This window comes from Temnothorax americanus, unplaced genomic scaffold, assembly GCF_048541705.1.
Source record: "Temnothorax americanus isolate GAGA-0224 unplaced genomic scaffold, ASM4854170v1 Scaffold24, whole genome shotgun sequence".
Classification (NCBI taxonomy): Eukaryota; Metazoa; Arthropoda; class Insecta; order Hymenoptera; family Formicidae; genus Temnothorax; species Temnothorax americanus.
In genome coordinates this window covers 2,701,113-2,726,160 of record NW_027509381.1, presented here as the reverse complement: position 1 = coordinate 2,726,160, position 25,048 = coordinate 2,701,113, and the positions used below count along the sequence as shown (strand labels likewise).

General features: G+C 37.5%; 1 protein-coding gene across 7 annotated transcripts in view; it reads left to right on the top strand.

Moving 5' to 3' along the window:
- The window catches only part of Fife (regulating synaptic membrane exocytosis protein fife), a 164,736-nt gene that overhangs the window by 121,194 nt on the left and 18,494 nt on the right, over positions 1–25,048 (top strand). For all 7 annotated transcript variants that reach the window (XR_013257272.1, XM_077408267.1, XM_077408270.1 and 4 more), the window contains 6 exons: positions 5,241–5,353; positions 5,488–5,552; positions 6,666–6,724; positions 22,412–22,590; positions 22,910–23,125; positions 23,628–23,956. Coding sequence is in view for 6 of the 7 variants with exons in the window: in XM_077408267.1 (XP_077264393.1) it covers positions 5,241–5,353; positions 5,488–5,552; positions 6,666–6,724; positions 22,412–22,590; positions 22,910–23,125; positions 23,628–23,956 (961 nt within the window). In the remaining variant the exon portion in view is untranslated. The remainder of the gene's footprint in view (positions 1–5,240; positions 5,354–5,487; positions 5,553–6,665; positions 6,725–22,411; positions 22,591–22,909; positions 23,126–23,627; positions 23,957–25,048) is intronic.

The following is a 25,048-nucleotide window of genomic DNA, read 5'->3' as shown; positions in this document are numbered from 1 at the left end:
TACGGGCGGACCTACATTAATCTCACGTTTCACGCCGCGCTTTATCTCTACGTCGTTCAAACACGGTTTTCTCGCGTCATTATAAAGCGAAAAATGTATGACGAAACATGACGCTCTTCCCTCTTTGTCGCAAAGCGTCGCGAGAGGCAGATTTGCTATTGCTCGAATACGGCCTTCGTATTTCCACTCTTGCGAACGAACGCGGCGTGTTGTAAATTTTCGGGACGACACAAAAGTAAGGAGAGGTCTTTTTCGAGGACTGAACAGTCGCAACGGGAGGCGCACGCGGCGAGTCACTTATTTTAAATAATGCTTTCGAATGAGGTAATATACGGAATTCTTGCGCATCGTAAATAAACGGGCAAAGTAAAATATGATAAAACTGATTTAAAAAGAAGGAAAGCGAAGAAGCCAATTTCAACGTAAAGCATCTTCCATTTATTACAGCTGCTTATGTAATATATTTAAAAAAAAAAAGGTTAAAGATATAGTTCTATATGCCAATTAATCACTAACCTTGATCTGATTTGTTCTAGCAATTATATTTTATTAAAACCTATATATGATATATATATAGAGAGAAAATGACAGATAATAATACTTCGATCTGGTATAATAATCTCAATTTCAATGGAGAATAAATTAATATCTGCGCAGACAAAGTAAGAAAATAATAGCAAATTCATATAATTTTATTACTATTATCAAAATTATAAAAAGGATTAACCTGTATCGAGGTGATTTTGCAATATAGAAGCACAAAACAGATTCAAAATCGATTATTTTGTAATTCCTGTAATAAATGTCGCCGTTTCCGCATCCCGGTGTATAAGTACCGCAACTTCGGCGGTAACCCGCATTTCACATCTCGCATATCGTATGTACCAAATTGTAGTTTTAACTGTTAATTTTAACTCCGATATATAGCTTATTTCGATTGTACCAATAGATTGGCATTTGAAACACATGGCATTTTTTAGTTAACTTCGCGGCATTGTGTCTGCCGCGATCTCGTTCTATGAGTATTTTTCGGCGTGTCTCACGAACGACTGGATTTTTTTTCTGACTGAGAGATGCAATATATATCATACAATGAACGAGGATCATGGAAATGACGAACTAGCTGCTGATCGCTTTCATACGCGTCATTTCCTGTATCCAGTTACCGCATCCGCAATCTTCCCTTTATAAGGGTTCAAGGTAATGAGGAAAAAAAGTCCACGTGGATACACAATGTGACGTGAACGCTGGAAAGCTCGTTCTGAAGCACCGAGATAGAAAATTGTGCGCGTGTGTAATAATGCATGCGGAATACGTGCGTGCGTGAGGTAACATGATTGCGAATTGAACCGAGCCTGATTATCAAAATGTGGAAAATAATTCTTAAAAAAAACAAGGAGAGGTAATTTAGCCGAGGAGATTAGAAAATTCGAAGAGATTTTATCTTACTTAACCCCTTGACTGCCGATGATGCAAATTCTCGTTGTTTTGCGTTCATTACCGCGAAAATACATTTTCTCGTCATGAAATATTTTGCTATATTATAGAGCTGCTAAGTAATTTTATCTGAAGCAAAGGGTAACTATACGTATTTTTAAATGTGCTGAACACGATTTTTAACCCTTCGTAGTCACACTTCTCTAAAATCCCGCGGTATTCACACTGGGTCGTAATGACCCAGTATCGATTTTGAATGGTTGCCATTTTAATAGTATATCGGTCCAATCGGATTCAAATAATTTTGGAACATACCTCGAACATTCTAGAATATAAAACAACTGCGGTTTTGTGAGAAATCAAATGGCAACATGTTGAAAAAAAATCGTGAACGAATACATGATTTACGGTCTCTACCTAATGAGCGCGGGTCAAATTGACCCAGTGTGACTACGAAGGGTTAAGTCTAATTTGCAAAATGTTACCTCAGAAAAAACGATATAGCTATCAGAAAAATAAAAATTTACGAATATTCTCCTCACGATTCAAAATATTTTATTACTTATATTAAAATTTTACAAGAAATTAATGACTAAAACAAGGAAACTTATAACAAAAGTTATTGTCATAATAGTTTTTGACAAAAATTTTTTTAATTTGACTTGAAACAGCACCATTAAAAATCCCTCTATATAAACTTCCATTAATTTTCGAGAATCTTTTGTTTTGGACATTTTAGGACCTGCACTCGAGAGAAATGGTGTGGCGCAAGGGAATTATATAACTGTATATTAACTGAAATCATGTACATAAAATACGAAATAGTATTAATCGTGTATAATACATATAGCAATCGTGACGCAGATAGATGTGCGCTGTTCTAATGAGCCGAAGATCTGAGTTCAAATCCGACCAAGAATCGCCGGTTTTTATTCGATCGCCACCTCTCGGAAGGTATAATGGCAACCCACCGACAGTATACGGGCAAACGTACCTATTTTGCCACGAGCACTCCTTTATATATTTGCAAAGACGAATAATTAAGAAGAGGGTTAATTATGCAGCTAATATAAAATTCGAAAATATATTTTAAGAATACTAGAAATGTATGATAAATAGACAAAAAGATACTGTAAAGTCCAATAAACGAAAGATACGTTAAAAAAAATAGATTTTCCGTTGATATGTAAGCAAAGTGTATATGTATATGGACATAGAAAAATGCTTTGAAAACTTCTCGAAGTAAGGAGCAAAAAAGGCTCACTTTTATAGAACAAAAAACTGATCAAGTGAAAAATTCTGCATTACTATACCGCCAGCGTGAAATCATTTCTTTATTTTCTCTTTCTCCTTCTCTCTCTCCTACAAATCTCCCTTTATCGCATCTGGAAATATGCAAAGGCAGAAAAATTCGCATACAAAAGCTACTCGACAATATTTGGAAAGTTGGAAACACCTTTCCACCTGCTTGAATAAATATTTTCATTTCGATGCAAAGTTTCTCTCGTTGCGGGCATTTCTTGATCCGAAAAAGAAAACTTTGCTTCACTCAAGCATCATACACATACATAGATTCGAGCATCGCATAATAATTATTATATCATTGTTGTCATTATTGCGTTTGCAGCGTTTCATCAAATATCATAGAATTCAAAATTACACATTTCTCCTCAGATTCTCTGCGTTCTAACTTCTCCTGAAAATTCTTCTCGTTAAATTGCAGATATTTCGCGAAAATCTGCTATAGTAAATGAACGCGGATGGAAAGTTTATTTTCCGAGTTATGAGCTTTCGAATATGAGTCGTATAATACTGTCTATATCCCAACGACGATAAATGTTACGTCCGCGAAGGAAAATTGTGCATCAGTCTGTTGTATACCGAGGCGAACTTGTCATGAGGATGCATATGGGCGATATTCTCGCGACATGAGCATGTAATAGTATTGTACATGGGCCAACTCGTATTCGAGATACACATTTCTATATGTATTATGAAACGAGGACGTGAGTAATTGACTATTTCGTCGCGTGATATACAGGTGATATATCTTTTAGCATTTTAAGCGTCAATGAAACAGTTATCTCAGACGTTATAATTCATTAATTTATAAAACAGTAAATACTCAAAATATAATCCATTTTAATGCGATAAATTGATTTCCAAAGACTTCCATTCGCAATTCCATATTTTTCGCTCTTACGCTTTCCCATTCAAGAGAAAACCGCGGTGTATGATCGCGCTTCCTTCTTCCTCGACATAGAGCGACTTGCGTTCGATTCCACTCGCGGTTTAATTGAAAGCCGTCGGGTGCCGCAATTAAGGCGCGCGGTATAATGTTTCTCAAAGGACCCCGGGTCTTATACAGGCATTGTTATACAACAGAAAGCAGCGACAAATACATTTTCAAATTTCACGTACAACATGCAATAATTAAAACAAATATGCGACAAACAGTTCGTAAATTTAACGATTTAATATTGAGAATAATTGTCGACACTCGTTTGCGATTGTTTTGTTGCGAGTGCTTTTTATATTTCATTATTAAAAAAATACGGGGAATATAAATTTCACTCTTCTTCTACCGTGAGTTTTCCACATCGTTCCGAAATGATTGCAGTATTCTAATCAGATGTTTAATTCGATTCTCACTAATTAGCATGCAACACCTAATTGAAATGTAATTGCACTTGCGCACATCACAGAGCGAAAAGTACGACGTGCGAATATGAAAAGTGTTATATATTGCTAAATAAGATTGCGAATCAAATCTGTACCCGTGAACATTTACTCAAAATTGGAGGACCTAATTTATTAAGTTTTTGCCGATTACGCTTGACGAAGCACGCACGTTCCCGTTAGCCAAGCCATGTATAACCGCTGTATTTCAATTTTCACGCTTCTTCATTTTACGCGACAACAAATAGCATTTAACGGGCCCTTAATCTTCTTAATGTCTTATTCTCGGCCAAGTGGCCTTAAAGATTAACACGGCGATTTCCCCCAAAAGTTTGTACACCTTACCGTCTGGCGGCAATCTCGCCGTCTTCGTTACGGCAATCCGCTCAAGTAATGAAAATAATTAAAATGCTTAAAGCGCCGGAAGGACCGAATGCTTTACGACCGATTGCATTTCGGTCCTGTTGCCTCGGCGAGACGCGTTTCAACATTAATTTCACGACCGCGAGGCTGACGGTCTCGAACCGTCAGGAATCCGAGCCATTCTACTCTTCTCTTTCATATCTGAGATGAGACATTCTGCACTGCAAAGTTATACAAAAAAAATTACGATTTTGAAATATTTCACAAATAATCGTTTTTTTGCGAGCAACTACTTAAGAGCGTTAAAAAAGTATTGGCAAAAAATAGAAATATATAATAATTGTAAAATAATATAAAAAAGTAAATAATATAATATAATTTTAATCTTTAGCTTATTATTATTATTTTTCAAAATTTATGATAAAAAGTATTCATGTAATAAGTATTCACATAATCAAAATTTCAACTTATTAATTATTCAAATAAAAGAAACTACATTTCGATTATTACAAGATATCTTTTGTAAAAAATATTTTTAAAATAATATACTAACATAATATATAAATGTGTGTGATAGCCTCTCTATTAATTTATATGTGAAATAAAAACAGTCGTCTAGATTCAATTACAATTAAATAACTTTAGGAGTAAACGTTCACTTAAAAAGGCAATAAAAATGTTTTCCACATGTTCGCATCGATTTTTCACAATATTTTACATCATCAAATAATATACATTGTATACGAAATGGCTATTTATAGGTGCTAGAATGGTCCGGCATGTCTCTGATCGATCGGAGTTTCGAGGAGGTGCAGCAGATAATCGAACGGACCGACGACATGGCGGAATTGGTGGTGGAGCATACGACCGATATGTAAGTCAATGCATACAGTAATATTACCGTGAATAGACACAATTGTGAATAGACCTAACCGTAAATCGATTCTCTGTATTCGCTTCGTGCTGTTTCTCGGGCGAACCGATTTCTATGGCACTCTCGCAAAACAGCACTGGAGAGATGCTGGACGATCCGCAATCCGGAAAAACACCTACAAATTTGGGCCTGCTGATGGGTAAGTACCAGCAGACAAAACGCGAGTGATCGCGAGTATTACTTATGTTCAAATATAGTTTCCCCTAACTGAAATTTATAGAAATGATCTCCGATTACATCATTAATATCAATTCCATATAAACTCGCAAGTATTTCTCAATATACAAGAAACCACATTTTATTGAAGATCGATATAAAAGTTAAAATTAAAATTTCGTTGCGTATAAAATTTCATTACATAGTTTCCCCCGTAAAATCGGCTATCGCTCAACGATTTTTACGCCCCAAATACGAGTTTTATGAAAAAAATTTTATACATACAAGAACAAAGTATATTACATATTCTCTACCGATTTGCAACATATGATAAGAAAATGGTCGTGGTAATAAAATATAAAATTGACTACATTTAACTAATACGAGGTCAGTGGTGAAGATTAGTTACTTCGAAAGCGGGTCGTCATAGAAAAAAAAGGAAACATCTGAAAGGTGGCAGTCGCGTGTAGGCGCTTGCCTGTATACATCGTTTTCTAGAAATAAATGCATCCGAAGTAATACAAATGGTGTCTTTTTATACGACACATAAAAAAGTTCCGTGCGATATTCTAGGACAAGAATGGCCTCTGACCGTTGACATGATTTCGTTTTGACCTCGAAAATGTATCCGTAAGATGAACAAGTATATTTTCGTATCCCTGAATATCTGCTAAATCATTCATTTTCTGCATTCATACGTGATCGCGTTAAGTTTCTGTGTGTAAATTCAGAAAGTATGTAACTTTTCTTTATAAATAATTTGCCATTAAAAGATAAAATTGCACTTATGAGAAATGAAAAACCAATTCTCAATGATTATCAACGCAACCAATCGTCGTTACATATCTTACGCAATTAGACTTCCTATACTATAGAAAATAAAAAATATGTCTCAGAATTATAAGTTATTTAGTTAAAAATTTTAAATTAATCGCAGGAATTTAACTGATAATTTCGAGTCGTTAACGTCTTTTTTACTCTCGCGTGGCGAGAGAGGCCGGCTATGCAGAGATGTCGTCATATAGTCGCTACGAAAAAAACAGTTACGGAAGCAACGTGCGTCACTGATACGATTCATTTTGATATGTTTTTGCAGAAACCGAAACGGAGAAAGCGCCAACGTCGCCGACGCGCAGGAAACTGCCAAAGACGCCGGTATAACGAGTTACTAAGTTGACACTTACACACATTGACCGTTTCTCTCTTTCTATCTTTCTCTCATTATCCTACACGATGTACACGATGCATACGCAGACTCGGGGATAAGCACGCTTATAAGCCGAGAATAAGAGCGTAAGAAAAAAAGAAAGAGAAAAGCGCAGGGGAACAGCTGAACAAAAAAAAGGGCTCGATGCGTCCTCTCGCGTAGTCTCTTTACTTTTGTATATAATATAAGTATGATTATAATCAGGCGTACACGGACACGAACTGATTGCGCACATTTGTAAACGAGAATGTGTGCAGGCAGGCCCGTGACGTGTGTGAAAAAGTGCGTGGATTTTAGCGTCAACGTGCAAATCAGTTAAAGTGAGCGAGTTACGTCATGTGCTGAAATATATCGTGCACGTAACAAACACGGTTTATAAAAAAAGCTCCTGTTAATTATAATCAAATTTTAATACCTACAATTAATTTTGGCGAGCAAAAAAACGTTCTGCAATAAGACTGATGTCTTCGGATCTTTTGTCCGGTCAATTCATTGGCATATGAATTTAAATATACCGCATTTTTTTTCAATAGTTTATAGATTTTATACTAAAAAAGCATCTATTTTTAATTTTTACATACAACTTACATTATAAAATTTTAAAATTGATGTCAATTTACAATTGCGAATTAAGATTTGAATTATTCACGCATATCTCTCTGTTAACACAGTTTAATGCTGGTATTAATATATATATGTATATATATAAACGAAGCTTTTATAAGCGTTAAACTTTTGCGATAGATAATACCAGGCAAATTTCATATAATTTTATTTTCACTGACAATGAGTTTCACTAATCGTTTAGTTTATCCCCCAATTCTAGTATATATGTTTAAACTCGTCGATAATGCCTGAGTTACTCCCTAAATTTTATCTCTCGGTAGGAGTTCCCCGTACCGGCAATCTTATCCGAACGCTTAGTCGGCGGTTCTTAAGAAAAACTGACAAAAGTCGAGTACTCCGACCGAGCATTATTCGCGAAAAGTAAGACCACTTGAATCACGCAGCTCAGCGCCATTTTATCCCGGTAAAGCACAATGCGGCACAATTCTACCGCGCGCATTTTCACTGATCCTGCGCGAAGACTGCTAACGTGTAAATATTGTATACGTACATACGTCGATGTAACGAAACTATAACGATGTCCCGTCTTTTTTTCTTGTAAAGCAAAGCGTGTCGTTCGCGTTTTCGCGGTCGCTTCAGATAAGTTATACGAAGAGCGCATCGATGACGAAGGAAAAAGTCTGTCCGATAGAACAGAGATAACTAAAGAATTGTGCGGGAACTTACTTTCCATGGGTGTTACTGGAGAATTAGGTAATTTCAGGAGAAAGAACTGCGAGAGATAAAAATCCAACTCGATTGATCCGTAATATATAGCGAGATAGTATAAGCGAGATAAAGTTTTTGATCTGTAACAAAAACTTACTTCGAGCTTGCGTGATTTTAGAACTCCAGACGCAATAAAAGTTATCGTAGCTTTCTAAACTTTAGGTGAAATAGAGATACGAGATTATCAATCGCGTTTTGTACGATATTGGTCGGAGGAAACTAATGGCAAAAAGTCAGGGTTTTTTTTTAAACCATCTTAAAATTTTTCGCTATCGTAAAATGTATAGCAGAACCTTTTTCCTTATGATTTCACGTTTATTATGTTATATTAGTTATTTTGTTTCGACTGCTTGTGAAATTATTTCTCAGCAAACTATCGAAGTAATATATCAGAATATTTTAGTATAGAGAGCAGCATATAGGATCCGAAAGATATTTCATTCCTTCATCGCGCACTTTCGCATTTTGAAAGATCGAAATTTTAGATCAGTGTATCCTCTTTTTCTCTCCCCCCCCCCCCCAACAATTGTATGAAAAGATATTATAGTTTCGCGAGAATTCGATGGTCATCACATATATTGCTACCCGCATTGGCTACGGGAATTTATTGCTAATTACTTTTCGCCTTTCTATCGGTTTTACTCGTTACCATCGCACGATTTAAAGCTCGCATGATTTAATACTCCGATGAATATCTTACCAGACGCGAGAGTTTCAGCCAGGATGAACGAAATTCTTATCGCTCGCCTATAGCAGCTGTAAAATTTCCTCGAATTACCTATCAGAATAAAGTTTAAGGACAAGACTGTATTGTAGTTAGTAAAAAAAGCAACGCTCGCAAATTTATAAGTTCAACCAGTGCCGTGAATATCCGATAACACGCTGTTTCAACGTTCCAGCGATACGTTCCAGAGTATAACGTGCTGGCGGTATGGCACGCTGTTTTCCAATCGATAGTGGCACTGGCAATCCTAGCCGCTAGTTTGAATACCCGAATAGCCTGCGGGAGAAAATCTCGAAAAATATGCTACACGAATGTCGCAATTATTCCATTGAATCGTATTCGTGCATTGAATATTATATACGCGTCGCACGGTTTGCATTTAGAGCTTTACTCAATATTCGGATAGTAATAACTTGCGAGATGTTTGTATATGGATCCACAGTTAACGGAACGCATCGCTGAAAGCAAACGTTCGCGTTATGTGATTGCCTGACATTTTGTACAAAATTTAAAAAAGAGCGCATTTTTATATAAAAACGCGAATCTTGGACAGACGTACAGATATATACGTAACTATTAACAATGTCTTTTATATAAAAAATATATATATAAAAATATGGAAGGAAAAAAGCGTACGATAATTGCTGATTTACGTTCATTTGCATATTCGTTTATTTATAATTTTACCCGTGTAAGATAATGTATAATCGCCGAAGTGTATAAAAATTCCGAATATCATTGACGGCACTGGTTTCTATATTGACTGCAGATATCGATCGTAGGGCATGTCGTCGACGCGATTCGAGAGCAACTTAAATTTATTAGTACGTTGTATATATGATCCCTTTAGGCCATACAGCAGCACTCGTACAATCACTAGCAGAAATGCGCGTTACGGTGTACGCCACTTCGTTTTCTTCGACGCAATCGCGGGGGTGTTCTTTCATATGTGCCAGAATTTCGCAAAGAACTTGAGAAAATCGTGAAAATTGAGAACTTTCATTTTGGGTATATTCAATAAAAAGTCGCACACTTGCGAAAATAAGTCTAACGGATACCAAAGAAATTGTAAAAATTGCAATTTTATATTTTGTTGCTGAAAAGAGATATATTATTCGTTCCTTTTTATATTATCATTAACAATCAACGTCACCGTAGATATCAATAGACGGGATCGACTTTATTATCTGTAGAAACGCATATCTGTAACTGTAAAGTTAAAGGGGATTAAAATTTCTCATTGAAATGCTATATGAATTGAGGGAATCCATATTTCACGTATCGTTGGCGGTCAAATTCGCCTGGAATAGCCATATTAATTCGATGCTGCGGGAATTTCAATTTATATTTCTTTTCTTTTCCCGAGCGTCGTTAATATACACGCTCGGATTTTCGAATGCTACCGAGACCTGTCGCATGTTAAAATAATTTAATCTATTAACGCTATATACATAGAACCCCGGCATACCCGCGGCCGTCGCATTTCGCGCGACCATTAATTCGATCGTTTACCGATGTGTCGTCGATTTCATTCCAACGCGGCGTGGTGTTATCCTATCGGGGGGTCCTCCCAATTATAATTATCGCAATCGGACACGAGTCGGCCGGGTGTGTAATTACATCGATCAGTCGCGAGCTTACGAACACCTCCGTCCGTCGGTTTCGCACATATATGCGCAGGGGGGAAAAAAAAGCAAATGATGTCTCTACGCGACACCGCAACCGATTTCTGTCTGAAGAGAAAAGCTTTCGTACAATCAATCGTATAGAGAATCGCCGTGTGAGCAGCCCGTATGCTCATATCGTCTCCGAGGATTTTTACGAAAGTCATCCGTTTTTCGCGAAGAGTCAGCATCGGTCGCGAGATTAGACACATCTGGGAACGCGAGTGATTGAAATTTTAACATGTATAAAAAAAAAGATTCGTCGTTAGATTCTCTCTCACTCTAATACTACAAGACGTCATTTTTTTTTGCGCCCTATACATGTACATGTAAATAAAAAATAAATTTGTAATACGACACACAATTGTTGAACTTTATATGAAAGACTTAATTTTTAGGAAATTTATAGCGTACGGAACATTGTTCTCTATAAATTGTTAATATGTGTGTATTTAATTGAACAGATATGTATTGCGTTGATAAAATATATATATTAATTCAGGAAACGTGCGGGATCTTTTGCATACGAATTTTACTAATTGGAATTACAGTTCTAATAAACAATACTGTTAATAATAGAAACAACAATAATTACGATAACAATAGAGCTGATTGCCACATAAACCAACAAATATTTAATATAAAAATGGCATAATTATACATACATGCTGAAAGGTAAATACAACAAGCAATGTTGCAGCAATCAAGAAATGCAATGAAATAAAAAATAAATCCCGCAGATTCTTGCAAAAAAAAACAATATTGATTTTTTTAGGATTTATCGCTATAGGTATTAAGCACATTTTATATATGTAGTAATAGTTCTCTATTTTAACAATATACTGGTGCTATCATATTAATGTGATCTCATTAAAAAGCCAATAACAATTGATCCGGTGTGATACGTCGAAGATTAATGACCGACAAGTCTCTCTTTCTTTACCGTAATCACGCATACATATTGTGAGTCTTCGCGTCTTCGAGTCATCGAGAGTCTTAAGATCACTCGCGTTTCCAGAATACTTAATTCCTCAATTTTCTCGCGAGACAGCGAACGGGCGGAAGCGGAAACTCGCACGGCTCCTAGATATTAACACCGAGCTTCGAGACGTAGAAGCGATTGTAAAGCGCGGATCAACACAGGATGAATCTAGTGTTTTAGGTATATTGGGTGTTTTGATAAAGTACCTATCAAATTAAGAATTTTCTTTTCCCAACCGGCACAATTCCGCGACGTGAGTGGAAAAACCGCGATGTAAGTCGGAACCTGGTTCGAACAACTCGACAAATTTCTGTCGCTAAGAACCGACAGAATATGCACATTTATTTTCAACCTCCGTTTTAGTCGCACAAAGGCGAACAATTAACGAGTCTTGGAAAGTCTTCGATGAAAAGACGAAAGAGGATAAACTCCTGAAAACTCGCTCATAGGTTTCGACTTCGTTGCGACTTCACTTGCAATAAATAAAACGCGGATTCGCCTGGATATATCGCACACATCAAGCCAATCGTCTTCGATCGGCCGTGTAAATATTATAATACTTGACCTACACAGGCTAGAACTTTGTTATGGATCACTTGCGCATCTCGCGAGGGATCTTTGCAGTTGGACCAATGAAAGTCCATATAGAATATAAAGCTTGTTCAAGCGCAATTCGCACATATCTGACACGAAACGTTATTTATAATGCTAACAGCATGGCAAATCGACTCCGTGATTCTCCTCCGTGTTGCTTTTACAAAGTGCTCCATTCAATAAATCGTATATACAAATGGAAAAAAAATCCGGAATAAATTTTGGATCTCGTGCTGCACTCAGCAATTATGTCATTTTTCTACTTTGAAATTTTTTATATATCAAATATTTAAAAAATATACATATACACTGTTAAATTCGTAGCGTTAAATTATATTCAGTTTGTCATTCTTAACCATTCGCCACTCCTTTTAACTTTTAACCATTCTCCTACTCAATACTGTCATTAATTTAACTAAAACAGGCATTGATTTAAATTTCATCCCTTAATATTTAACAGTGTATAATTTTCAAAAGTCATTCTCTCTGATTTTATAAATCTTTTGGTTTTCGAATTATACCAAATAAGAACGATAAAAAATAACTTGCGTTAGAAAAAGATATATTTTCCAATAAAGGGGGGCACTGTATCTCGATATTCTCGACATGATCGTGCAATTCATGCATATTATACGGAATCTTCCGAATCAGCGCTTTCTCGTCAGACATACGCATTTCTCTTCGCTCGAACAAGCCGTATATATCACCTTACAGATTTCTACCTTTATGAATGTTAACGGAATCAGATGATATTCGTGCGGATTTATCGGAGTACGTTTAGACGAGAATTATGTGTTTCAAATGCGATTATCGAGAATAAGACTAAGATTGCTATATCGATTGCTTAGATTTTAGACGCTTGCGACAGTTTACGGCGCAGCTTTTCGAATTTCACGAAAAAAACGCACCCTTTCTTTTCATCCCGATCTCCGTAGAAAGGCAAGAGCGCGGCAAAGCGGGCAAAGCGTTGCGCTTACGCGATGCGTCGATGCGTCTGTCGAAATACTTAGCCGGAAGTACCTGCGGGAGCGTATTACGCGCAACGCCGAGATCGATGAACTTTGTTGATTACGGTACCCGGAAAACCCACGTGGAAAAAAATTCGTGCGTTTGGAAAACGACCGCAAAAATTGTCCATCGCAATTGTTTTAAACCCCTTTCGGGGTTTCCTCACGGCGATTTTATTTGTCATCTACATCGGGAATTATATATCGGGGCTGCAGGGAACTGCGAAGGGAATATTTTATTCTCTCTTACATCGCAGAGAGCGAACGTATATATATAAGAACTCGCCAAGATGTGATTCAACGACAAATTACACGCGACACACTTACCTCGATATCGTTACACCTCGACGTTCCTTTCGACGTCCCTCGTTGCTTCTCGTTGCTCCTTGATGCTCCTCGATATTGCTCCACGTTCTCCTCGGTGCTCCTCGATGCACTGGATCACAAGACACCCGCGGATTTGTGAAAAGAAAGTCTTCGAATGGACGGCGATTCGATCTAAAAGTCTAAATCGACGGACTCAATCGCGGACGCGGAAAGACACTCGCGATCGCGCGATTGGCACGTTGAACAATCGTCCATCGATTTTCTCCGCGACTTCCGCGTCACAATAGCAAGTATGCGGGGGAACAACAGCGAAACTTGCATGCCGGAGTATCGCGGAATAATAGGATACTCTCTTCTAACGCGAGCAAGCGGAAAAACTGTTACCGCAGATCTCACATCTGTCCCTCGATCAGCGGACGTCTCTGTCTCTGGACGATCTCTCGACGCGATCTCTTCGACTCCTCCGGCTGCCGAATAGACTGGCAGTTCGACGCACTCGGCCGAGAAGTTCGCGGCGGAAAATGTTCCACTCGCGCGTTCGCGCGATCCGATATGCTGGACGGTCGCGAGCGGACAGAGACTGAACGTTCCCGCGCGCGTTCCCGGCTTGTTACGTTTTTCACTCGACGCGTAGTTCCGAGAAAACAACCAAAATTCCGGGAAACGGCGCGCCGCGAGGGTTCCGAGAAATGACGCGCTGTAGGTAAACACGTCGAGGGGGAGGGGGATTGCGGCGCGCGCGACTAACGGAAAGGCAGGCGAGCAGCGAACGGATTATAATCCCTCGACGGGCGCGATGCCTCGATTCTCCTCGACAGCCGGCTGTCCGGAGACGTCTTCGAATCGAATCGACGGGTCGGTCGACGTTTGCGAAACACTCGTGTCGGAGAGCGGGTTGCTCCGACGCGACGCGACGCGATGGCGGAGCAAAGCGGCGCGAGCGAAGCGCGTCCATTGGAACATTGGCCACCCGAGAGGATACGCTTGATCGCGATCGCACGACCCGATGGGTGTACCGAGACGGTCGCCGACGAACAGATTCGACGCCGAATCCACTCCCGACGCTCGTCCGCGCGCGAAAACGGCCCGGGACCGACGAATAAAACGCGGAAACGCGCACCGCGCGCACCGCACCGATCGCGACTCGCGACTCGCCCGCTCGTCTCGTCGGCGACGCGCTGAGTGAAGTGAAGTCAGAAGTGAGCTACCGAACTAACCGAACCACCGCGAACTCTCGTCGTTTCAATTTGGCGCGGCGCGCGGGAATTCAAAAAGCGCGACAGTTTATTTGTGTGCTAAAAAACGAATATTGATAATATTGAAATAATTAAATCGGAATGAAAAATCGAATCGCTCTCGAGCTCGAACGTTTTCAGCCAGTAACCACGCGAAAATACATATCGAAATAATAATAAAAAAGAGCGGTAATAATCGACACTGACTGGCAATATAAAAATTCTTTATCTCACGACGTTTCGACCGTCACCTTCGGTCCTTATCAAGTGTTGGAATTACATTGCGTGCAAACCATTCAGTCCTGGCATTGTGCCAACAATCCAAAAGTCGAGAACTAAATGAAAAAATATAAAAAGAAGAAAAATATAATATAAAAAGTCTAGAACTAAAATGATGAGAAAATATAAAAGAAAAATATAAAATATAAATTGACAAGTTTAAAACGTGATGAGGATTACAAATTGATAAAACTTACTAAACGATGAAAAATAATATAGAAGGAAAATATCATATGCCCCGGTCAAATTATCCGTGTCTTTCTGTAGGTTGATTGCGTTGTCGTTTTGTTTTATGAAAAACATTTCTGCGATCTCGCGTTTTCTAATTTGTTTTTCGCTATGTAACATCTCCTGTTTTATGTGCCATTCGAATTCGTGATCAAAGGATGAGGTACGATGCTTACTAACTTACCGACAACCGAATGGTTGCTGACATGCTTCTTGATATCCGCTCTATGCTCTTTAATGCGTGTTTCGAGATGTCTTTTGTGCGGTTTGGCCAATGTAATTCTATAACACTTGATAAGGACCGAAAGTGACGGTCGAAACGTCGTGAGATAAAGAATTTTTATATTGCCAGTCAGTGTCGATTATTACCACTCCGTTTTATTTTATTCACTGGCGAAGAAAAGATTTCCTTATTCGAAATAATAATGTTAAATAAATCGGTTTAATTTAACGCGTTCGCGCACAAGGTGTCGAGCTTCGCGCAGGTGACTACGTTCCTCAACGTATACGTTTTATAAGGAAGAAGAACATTTACTCTTATTATCTTTTGGGTGTGTGAATTCGAAAAAAATGCCCTCAAAATTTACTTTTGAAAATCACATCTAAATTATTCCCATACAAATTTTATCTGTTTTATCAGTGATTCCTTGAATTATTTTGGTGCTAAATTCATTCTCTCATATTTTACTTATTTAACATTGCATCTAATCCTCACTACGTATATATATTCATAAAATGCAGGAACATAATTTGTACAGAAATAGAAATTTATATGGAATAGCAGAACCGCGTAAAGATATCTGAAATAACGATTTCCGGAATCAACAGAGTTCACTGATAAATCGGAGCAGTTTGACGAGAATGCGATATTTTATCGCCATGTAAGAAACACAAATCCACGTGTTGTACACCGAAAGTTCTTTCCCCGTTCGCGTTCTGTATATCTTGTCGGTGGTGGACATCGCGAGAGGGACAAGACGAATATATATAGACGGTGCCTCTAACATGTGTATTATAACTTGGCAATTCTTAGAGCTCGCGCGTGTAAAGGCCGATACTTCTCCATTTCCAAAAGCGTTGCAGCGTCGATTCTAAACGCCTTTAGCGATGTAATGACGTGAGTCAGAACTTTGTTAATGTATAGGGGAAGATGAAACACTTAAATATTACCGAGGCAGAATATATTTCTGCAATTTGTTGTTTATTAAGCGACGTAATAAGATTAGTCTCCACGACGTATCTATGTGGAAAATGTTATAGATGTATAAATTTTATAACTATTAATAACGCGTCTAGTATTTCTAGTATTTCTAGGGTTAATGAGCGAGATTTATTGGCTTTTCGGCGCGAGCTCTACGATTACATTTATCGATTTTGTATACACCGTATACTTCGTAAATGGACTTGAAGTTTATGAAGCTAATTGCATCCCCCCCCCTTTCTAAAAGACATATTTGCCGATTTAAAATCGTATTTATCGTTTTTAATTTACATTAAAAAAAAAAAAGTAAAAGATAGATTCAGAATCAAAGGAGCTTATTCGCGCTTGAAAAATCACCGTATAGAAGCACCGTGCTGTCTTTGAGTCCGTTTGCAGAGTATTTAAAACGATAAAATTGGATAATAGTGACGGTCGCGGGAATCCTCCGGGATCCCTCTATATAGTGACGTAGTACGCGGTGGCGCAAAAAAAAAAAGGAAAAAGGGAAAAAAAAGAAAGACAGCGCGCGAGCGTGCCCGTCGCTTTCGTGAGAGAGAACGAATGTCACGCTTTTCATTTTTCGTTTCACGTCAAGAGACGGCAAGACGTGTGTGGCTAACAATAAACGCGCAACGTGCAACGAGAACGAGATTCGAGAAAAAAGAAAACGCGCAGCGCGCAAAAACGAGAAAGTGTCAGTTGGGGCGAGTTGTGTCGTTGCTGTTCTCCTTTCTTTGCTTCATTGCTGATCTCGCGCGGAATAAAATCGCCTGGAAGCGATCCGTCGCGAAGCACCTCGAATGTCGAATTTCTCACTATGAAACTCACTCCGAATAACCGGCGAACCTTTTACTTTCGACAGTCTACGAAAGGAATGGAATAGTGTCGAGTCGAGCGAGATTTATTTATGTGTTAAAATATATCGTGTATATGTTAATAACGTTTTTGTACCGCTTATTAGAACGATTCTATATCACTCGATTGAATAATTATCGAGTCAATTTGTTCGGAGCTTGAATATTTTCAAGTTCAAAGCACTTGCCAAATGCTTGGTGCATACGAAACGCGGGATATGATTAAAATGTAGCATTTTATCGCTTATATATTTATATTTGTCAATTTACCTGGTCACGATTTTTCGAAATAAATACACCCTCGATAAAGGAAGAGAGCTGTTTGCAAATATGGAAAGCCGCATTTACAGTGATATTGCGAAGAGGTTTGCTCTTTATAAAAAGTCACGTCACATTTCTCTCTATAAATTTTACTAATAAACACGTACCAAAACACGTGTACGTAGCGCGATACGTGCTTTTCAATTCCTCCCGCGGCAAAGCATGCTGGACACTGTTCCAGATTTTCTCGGTATAATTATAAAGCCTTTTGGATTCGCGATGAGGCTCGCCCTCTCCTCGTTCGCGAAAGAGCCGGCCTCCAAAGGCTGAATGGAAAGGAGAAACGGCGGAAAAGCTAAAGGAGATTCTCGCGGAGAAGCTCGACTCTATATATGCGTACACGGAGGCTGTGGCACTCGATCTTTCTTTACGTAATTTACCCTGCCAGAGAAAGATCATATAAATGTACATCCATCTTCTTCGTTCCCGCTGTTCTCACTCTCTAACTGTTTCTTTCTCCTTATCACATTTTTGCACAGCTCCTCCATTTCTCTTTTACGTTAGATTACGTATATCTCGCTATCACGATCAGTTGATATCTCGTCCCCCCCCCCTCTCTGTTCTCACTCACTCTCTTTCCTCCTTCCACTTTCTATTTGTCTCTAACTCTGATTCTTCTCTTCCCCGATGTACGATGGACTTACACGAGACTCCTCTCTGGATCTCTACACACTCTGCTCCGTCTCTCTTTGCTCTACGTTACTTTAAGTAAATCCGTTACTTCCACTCATACGAATGTACATATTCGATGTCATCTACGTTTCTTTATATTATACATATATATATATATACATGCATATACGCAACTGTATGTCTCCCTGTATATACCCGCTGACAAAAGCTGACCGCACCGTGTAAAGACTTAAAAAAAAAAAATAGACCTATAATGATCAGAAACAAAAAAAAAGCAATAGATCCGCTGAGACGAAAGAGAAATGAAAAAGACGAAATGTAAGTTGTTCATGTTGAGCAAGTTTAGCATATTGGCCCTCCACGCTACTCTCTCCCAACTGGCACGAATTCTAGTTGTACGCTAGCGTTTTTTTCCTCCTTGGCGGCTCGATTCTCACCTTTCTTTTTCTCTCTCTCTTCTCTCTCGCTCTTTCTTTCTCTCTCCCCAATTTTCTCGTACGTCTATGGCTGTCTCGTTGTTTAGCTGATAATTTCATTTCATAGATCGTATACCAACCTCTCTCTTTCTCCACGTACACACACATCATGTATGGCTCTCTGTTTCTCTCTTTCTCTTTTTTCCCCCTATCTGTCCGCTATCCTTAATTTTGGTTGCGAGCGCAGACACACGAACACCAAACTCGTCCTGAGTGATGCACAAATGCCAAACGTCCGAGCGCATTGTCATCATTGCGAGAGGTATCACTTGTGGCGCGCTCGCAATTGTGATGCTGCGGCTAGCAATCGACGGCAGTGTGAAATCGACAATTCAATGTCCCATCGATATGCAACGCGTTTCGACGAGCACGCGCGGCTAAATAAATATAAACGAGTATTCAATGGCTCCGTCCGTCCTGTTTTTTTTCTTTTTTTAATCCTTGCGGAGCTTGAGCGTTTTTATCCAATGTTTAACGACCGGGTTATACGAGGCGACGAAGCCGATAATCTTTAACGGTAACGACGAACAAGCGCGCGGATCGCTCGGATGGAAACGCGGGCGTTTGGTTGTTGTCAACAATTCTCGCTTTTCCCTGGTATTATACGGACACGGAAGATATATGTGCACAACAAGCGCAGATTTAATGGACGCACTTCTCTATCGAGTACATCGAATGAATTTTCCTGGGGGGGGGGGAAGGGGGACGGTTGTTGCAAAACGCGTCACAATGCTGGCCGATTGTTATACCGGGGAAATGCGCGCTTTGGAAACAACCGTAGACTGACATTGTACATCAACGCTTGTCGCAACGGCTCTTCTTCGGCTTCAAAAAAATTTGTGCACGTGTATTGTAATAAAACGGAACGGTATATCGATGTATAGAAAAAACTAATTGTCTGAATTTACACAATTAATCATTTAAGAAACGTTCTATAAACAATTCGTAACTCGTGCAAACGTCACAAAAAGCAGATGAATTTTCTAAGAGGATTTCTAAGAGGATAATATTCCTTGAATATTTGATTCATAATTTTCACAAATCTCAACGTTGATTATTAAATAGCGAAATTATATGCGACAATACACTATTTTAATATATAAAATTATTATATGAAAAGATAATGGGAAGAGATAGCAAGTTAGCGAGTTGGATTATTTTCGCCGTGATATTTCTTTCCAGATTCATTTTTCACCTTCTACTTTAAATCGAGATAAAAAGATTCACCCATTCTCGTCCGCTTTTATCCGCGATAACTTTTCTATTTCCATTACCGAGACCGCACTTGTTAACAGAGATTGTTCGTAAAAATAATCTCCAAGCATAATCCCGGCCGTCTTATGATCATTAATTATCTTTTCGCATGTGGTAGTTTCCATTTTTCATTTTAAATGATATGGTTAAAAAAGCATATCGTAATGATTATCAATCCACTAATAAATATTTACAAATAAATATTAAAATATTAAAAATATAAATATTTAAGAGAGAAATCTAATAATATATAAATATATTAATCTTTTATTTTTGTTATAAAATAATATTATATTATTAATATTATTTATTAATAAATTCGTTAAATGTAATTTAAAAATTAATACTAGACTAGAGTTCTCGTAAATATATATACTTTATCTAAAAAATTACTGTCCTAAAATATAGTTTTGAAATTAGCATGGTAATCAAAAGTTTAGTTACGGAATTACCACACTCTGCATCAAATTTCAGTTTCGAAAGTTAGGATATTAGATTCGTATTTATATCACAAATTGATATATTATATCCGGAAATTAATATTTTATAATAATATTAGAGCTATGATATTAATTAGTTTCAATTTTCATTTAAATAGAACAGCAAATACAATCAATTTGCATATAAGCTCTTTTGAGAGAACGCAAAAACATATATGTTAAATTTTAATTGTTAAAATACTAAATTGCAGACATTGAATTACAATAGATGTATTATCTTTAATATACGTACGTCATTATATATACAGTATGACTTATTGCAGCCGAAGAAGCGCGTCGCGACGATACACAATGCGGTTGCTTGCGTAGAAAGAAACCTTTTTAGTATGTACATATGTAAATACGTAGCAAACAGTTTACAGTTCGGGAAAACCGTACGTGAAAAGAGAAAGAGTGATAGACGATTTATGTTTCTTTTTTTCGTGATAATAAAAGGCTTAGACACGTGGGAAGGCATGCGAGGCTGGAATGCAGAGAAGATATGTGAAGCGATGTCGTGGAAACATCGGAAGAGAATACAAGGAGAGGAGAAGAAGACCTAGAGGATAAATACATATAAATCGTCGGTCGTGACGAAAAAAAGAGATTAATGAAAATTAACAAAAGCTTGCTTTCAAACGAACGTTTTTCTTGACTGTATCGCACGTACAGGGTTGTAATCCAATGATGTGTTTTCTTAAATGCTATTTCGAAGATAAAAATATCAAATAGTAATTTATATTTTAATAAGGGAATAGAGAGTTATCCCGTTTTAACTCTTTCAGGCACACACAATTTATCCTTACTCGTTAATAATAAAAAATTAATTTTACATATATATATTATAATATTATAGTTATTTAATTGGTAAATTTAATTAATATTATTAAACATTATAAATGTTAATCTTAAAATAATATTAATGATATAATATCAATTATATGATTGATATATAATGTCTCTTTTTTTTATGTGTCTCTGTAATAAAACAAAATAATTTGGTGAAATCCGGAATATATTTAAAATCCGAAAATCCGTAGATGTAAGGATTAAAAGATTCTAGTTTATATAAAGCTCTAAAGATAAGGAACTCTGTCTTTGGAGATGTCTAAGTTTCAAAATTGTAGGAAACTATGGATTTTCAAGCTTTTAAAGATCTTAAGATTTTCAATATTTCTCTGTTAACTCTTCGAGGATATTCGAAGATAAAGATCTTTGCAACTTTACATTCAAAATCCTTTATAAGCTCTATAATAAAAGAATTATAATTGTGTCAACCTATCTATATTGAAAAGAGCCAATGAATTGTTTGTAATATCAGATTTCTATCTCAATTTAAAGATTAGAAATATTCATTATAAATTAAGATTAATTAGAGAAAATCATTGGCTCGAATAGCTGGTTTGAAAAAGAGTTAAATAAAAATTAAATAAAAGAGCGAAACAGATCAGTACTTTTCTAGGATTACACCCCTGTACACACACGCACACACACACAACTATACACACCCATAGTTGCTATTTGTATGGTCTGCGTCATGAAATGGGTCTTGACACGAATAAAATTAAACCTCGAGGACTGCTCTTAGTTTGCTCACATTCTTTTCCTTCGTTTTATCTTCTCAACAAAACTCCACCATGAAACTGCTTCTGCATGCAAAATGAATTCCGCTTCGGTCTCCTCAACAACCGCGAGTGGAGCACGAAGGTTCCATTAAAAAATCGTTCGATGTATTCTGGCGGAGAGAGTTAAGTTGATACTTTTATTTTCGAGTTTTATCGGTTTTATCATTATTGCTATATAAATTGGGGTTAATGAATTTTGTTTTAAATTTCCATATTTATTATTTGTATATTAATAACTGCTTTCAATAATTCTCCACTGTAATATCAACGTTTTATTACTATTTGCTTTATATTTTGGGAACTATATCTAAATTATGAAAATGAAGGAACGTTCATCTCCACCAGCAGGTTAAAAAATCTTCAACCCTACGGATTACGATGCACTAGAAATGTTAAGATTGGTTTCGTATCTTTTAGGAACAAATAGCGAAGGAGAGGCAGGTGACCGGCCGCATACAGATCCAGGTTTCGTACGAGACGGAACGCAAAGAATTGGTCGTTTCGGTTTTCATGGCCGACGACTTATGTGCGCGAGAAGACACCGGATTCGGCACCTTGCCGGAGGCTTTCGCAAAGCTTATTCTTGCTCCACCATCGTAAGTCCATATAATGGACATCTCGTAAATTCTTGGACTGAATGTAATCCGACACGTTTATTGGTCCTCCGCGAAATCGATTCTTGACCGTATAACGCGTACGATACGAAGCAAAGTAAAAATAATAAATTATAGCTAGATAAAATTAGAACATGACAGATCGATTGATATTTCACAATAGTTCCGCGTGAGCGCGATTAATGCGTTTAATTGCTTCTCCAAGAACTTCGCCAAATTGATTTCTCTTTCTTCACTTATCTTTACTCTATGCTCCGACGCTTAAAATGAAAGATTGATTAAGCACTCGTGACCTTTATAGCGGCGATGCAACTCCGCTGAAAACTATCGTAGCTGAGCCGACCCAGAAACCTATCTGGAACGCTACATTGTTCTTTACTGGAGTTGATGGCGAGAGCCTGATGGAACGTGCGATTGAGGTGACTCTCTGGGATTACTGTCCCGATGGCGATAATGTGTTTCTTGGTGAATGCACTGTCGATGTTCAGCGAGCGCTTGAAAATGATAGAGCAGTTTGGTAAGTGTATTTTTTTTTCGGATAGAGATTGAAACACTTCTTGCGTTTGGATAACTGCAATGATCATTTGACACGCGGTTTTTGACTGTAAAACAGTAAAACAGTCTATGAATTTTATAGTCAGCTAAACTATAATTGCTATAACATTTAGAAATTGTTATAAAAATTGAATAGAATTAGTATTTTAAATGTTATTAATTATTATCAATTTCACTATAAATGTATTAAATTAAATATGAATGTGTCAAATATTATCAGTTGCGCTATAAATGTATTAAATATTAATATGTGACATTAATATGTGCGTTGCACTATAAATGTATCAAATATTAATATTAATATGTGAAATCTCTACTTTTCATAAATAATAAATGTAAATAGACATACATAAACTAATTGACGTAGTTTTGTACGATAATCAAATCGATGATTGATAACAATACAAAAATTGAGATCTCGTTAACGTTTATATGTCGAAGTATCGCAATCTATGAAATGTCAGGTATCGGCTGGAGGATCCACGCGGGCTTCGAACAGGCAAATCGCCGTATTGCTCGCCGCGCGGTTCGCTATCGATGGAGGTCGCCCAGAGATTATTTAGGAAGGAGCTGCGGGATCGTAGCTACAGCGACGATACACAGAGCGACAGCGGTAGCCCGGAGTTCTGCTTCCTGCATCCGGACCATGCCTGGCACGCCAATTCCAGACGCGGTTCCAGCCAATCCGAGCAACTCGAGGTCGAGCCTTACGAGCTCAACCGGGATTACAGCAGATCTCTGCCGGGTAGCCGCAGGAGCAGCTTCCAGAGTCAAGGCGGCACCGACAGCAAACGTGAGCGTCACGAAAAAGATTCGATACCATCCAATTTCTCTTTCGGAGAAATTGCTGGTGAGAATGCAACGACGCGTCAGTGAGAGGACCTCCCTCAATTAATTTCCATTAGTCTCTTGGCCGAGAGAAATTAATGCGAGGCTTATAATTACGAGAGCATTTAACAGCATTGTAATCGGAAAGATAGAATTTTAATTACAAAGAAATGATATATTGAATTAAATTCATATCAAGCTTTTCCGCAGAGAAATTCAAGAAAATTTTCATTCTATTTAATAGTCTTATTTAATATTTTATTTAATATTTAATTTTCTATTTAATTTTCTTAATTAATAATTCTTAGTGTCTAATTATTGTGCAAAATTAAGAGATATAATAAGTAAAGAAAAAATAGACAAATTTCTCTTTTAATGTAAATGTAAAATTTAAACTTAAAATTCATCAGATATGATATTTGTTATAGTAAATCACCATAATAAACGTTTTTTTTATGTATCTTTAAGTTGGTGTTACAAGTGATTTTGCACACATTTGCCAAATAACGCATTCGGTACGACAAAAAAATTAAACGAAATCTTAGAACGTAAAAATTTTTGAAATTTCAAGTTTTTGAAAGATGTTTTTGTCAAAATTTTCGACATTGTTCGCGGATACTCGACTCAATAAACCGTGTGCCGCTTTTCGTTGCAAGCTGGCCATTTTCAAGCGAACTCGCCCCTTCTTCTGTCTCCTTTTCAAAGATGATATAACGATAGAGTGGGACTATCCGTGATGCTATTGTTGGGTAGCCTCGAGTACCTCTGCTTGGGAGCACTTGGCACGCTTAAGTAACAGCTTCCTCGATTATCGCTATTCGATTACGTCACTTCAGTTAGAAGATGCTCGTGTAAACGTTGCAAACAACAGAAATCGATGCACCGCGAAGTGAAAAATAGCAGGCATCAAAGAAGCATTAAAAAAAAAACAAAAGGGCAACATCATAGAGGATGACATCGTAACATTCTTTTTTTCTTTTCTTTAATGAAAATCACAAATATGTAACAATTTATGATCTATTTATTCTATTTAATAATTGTACGGACAATATTGTGA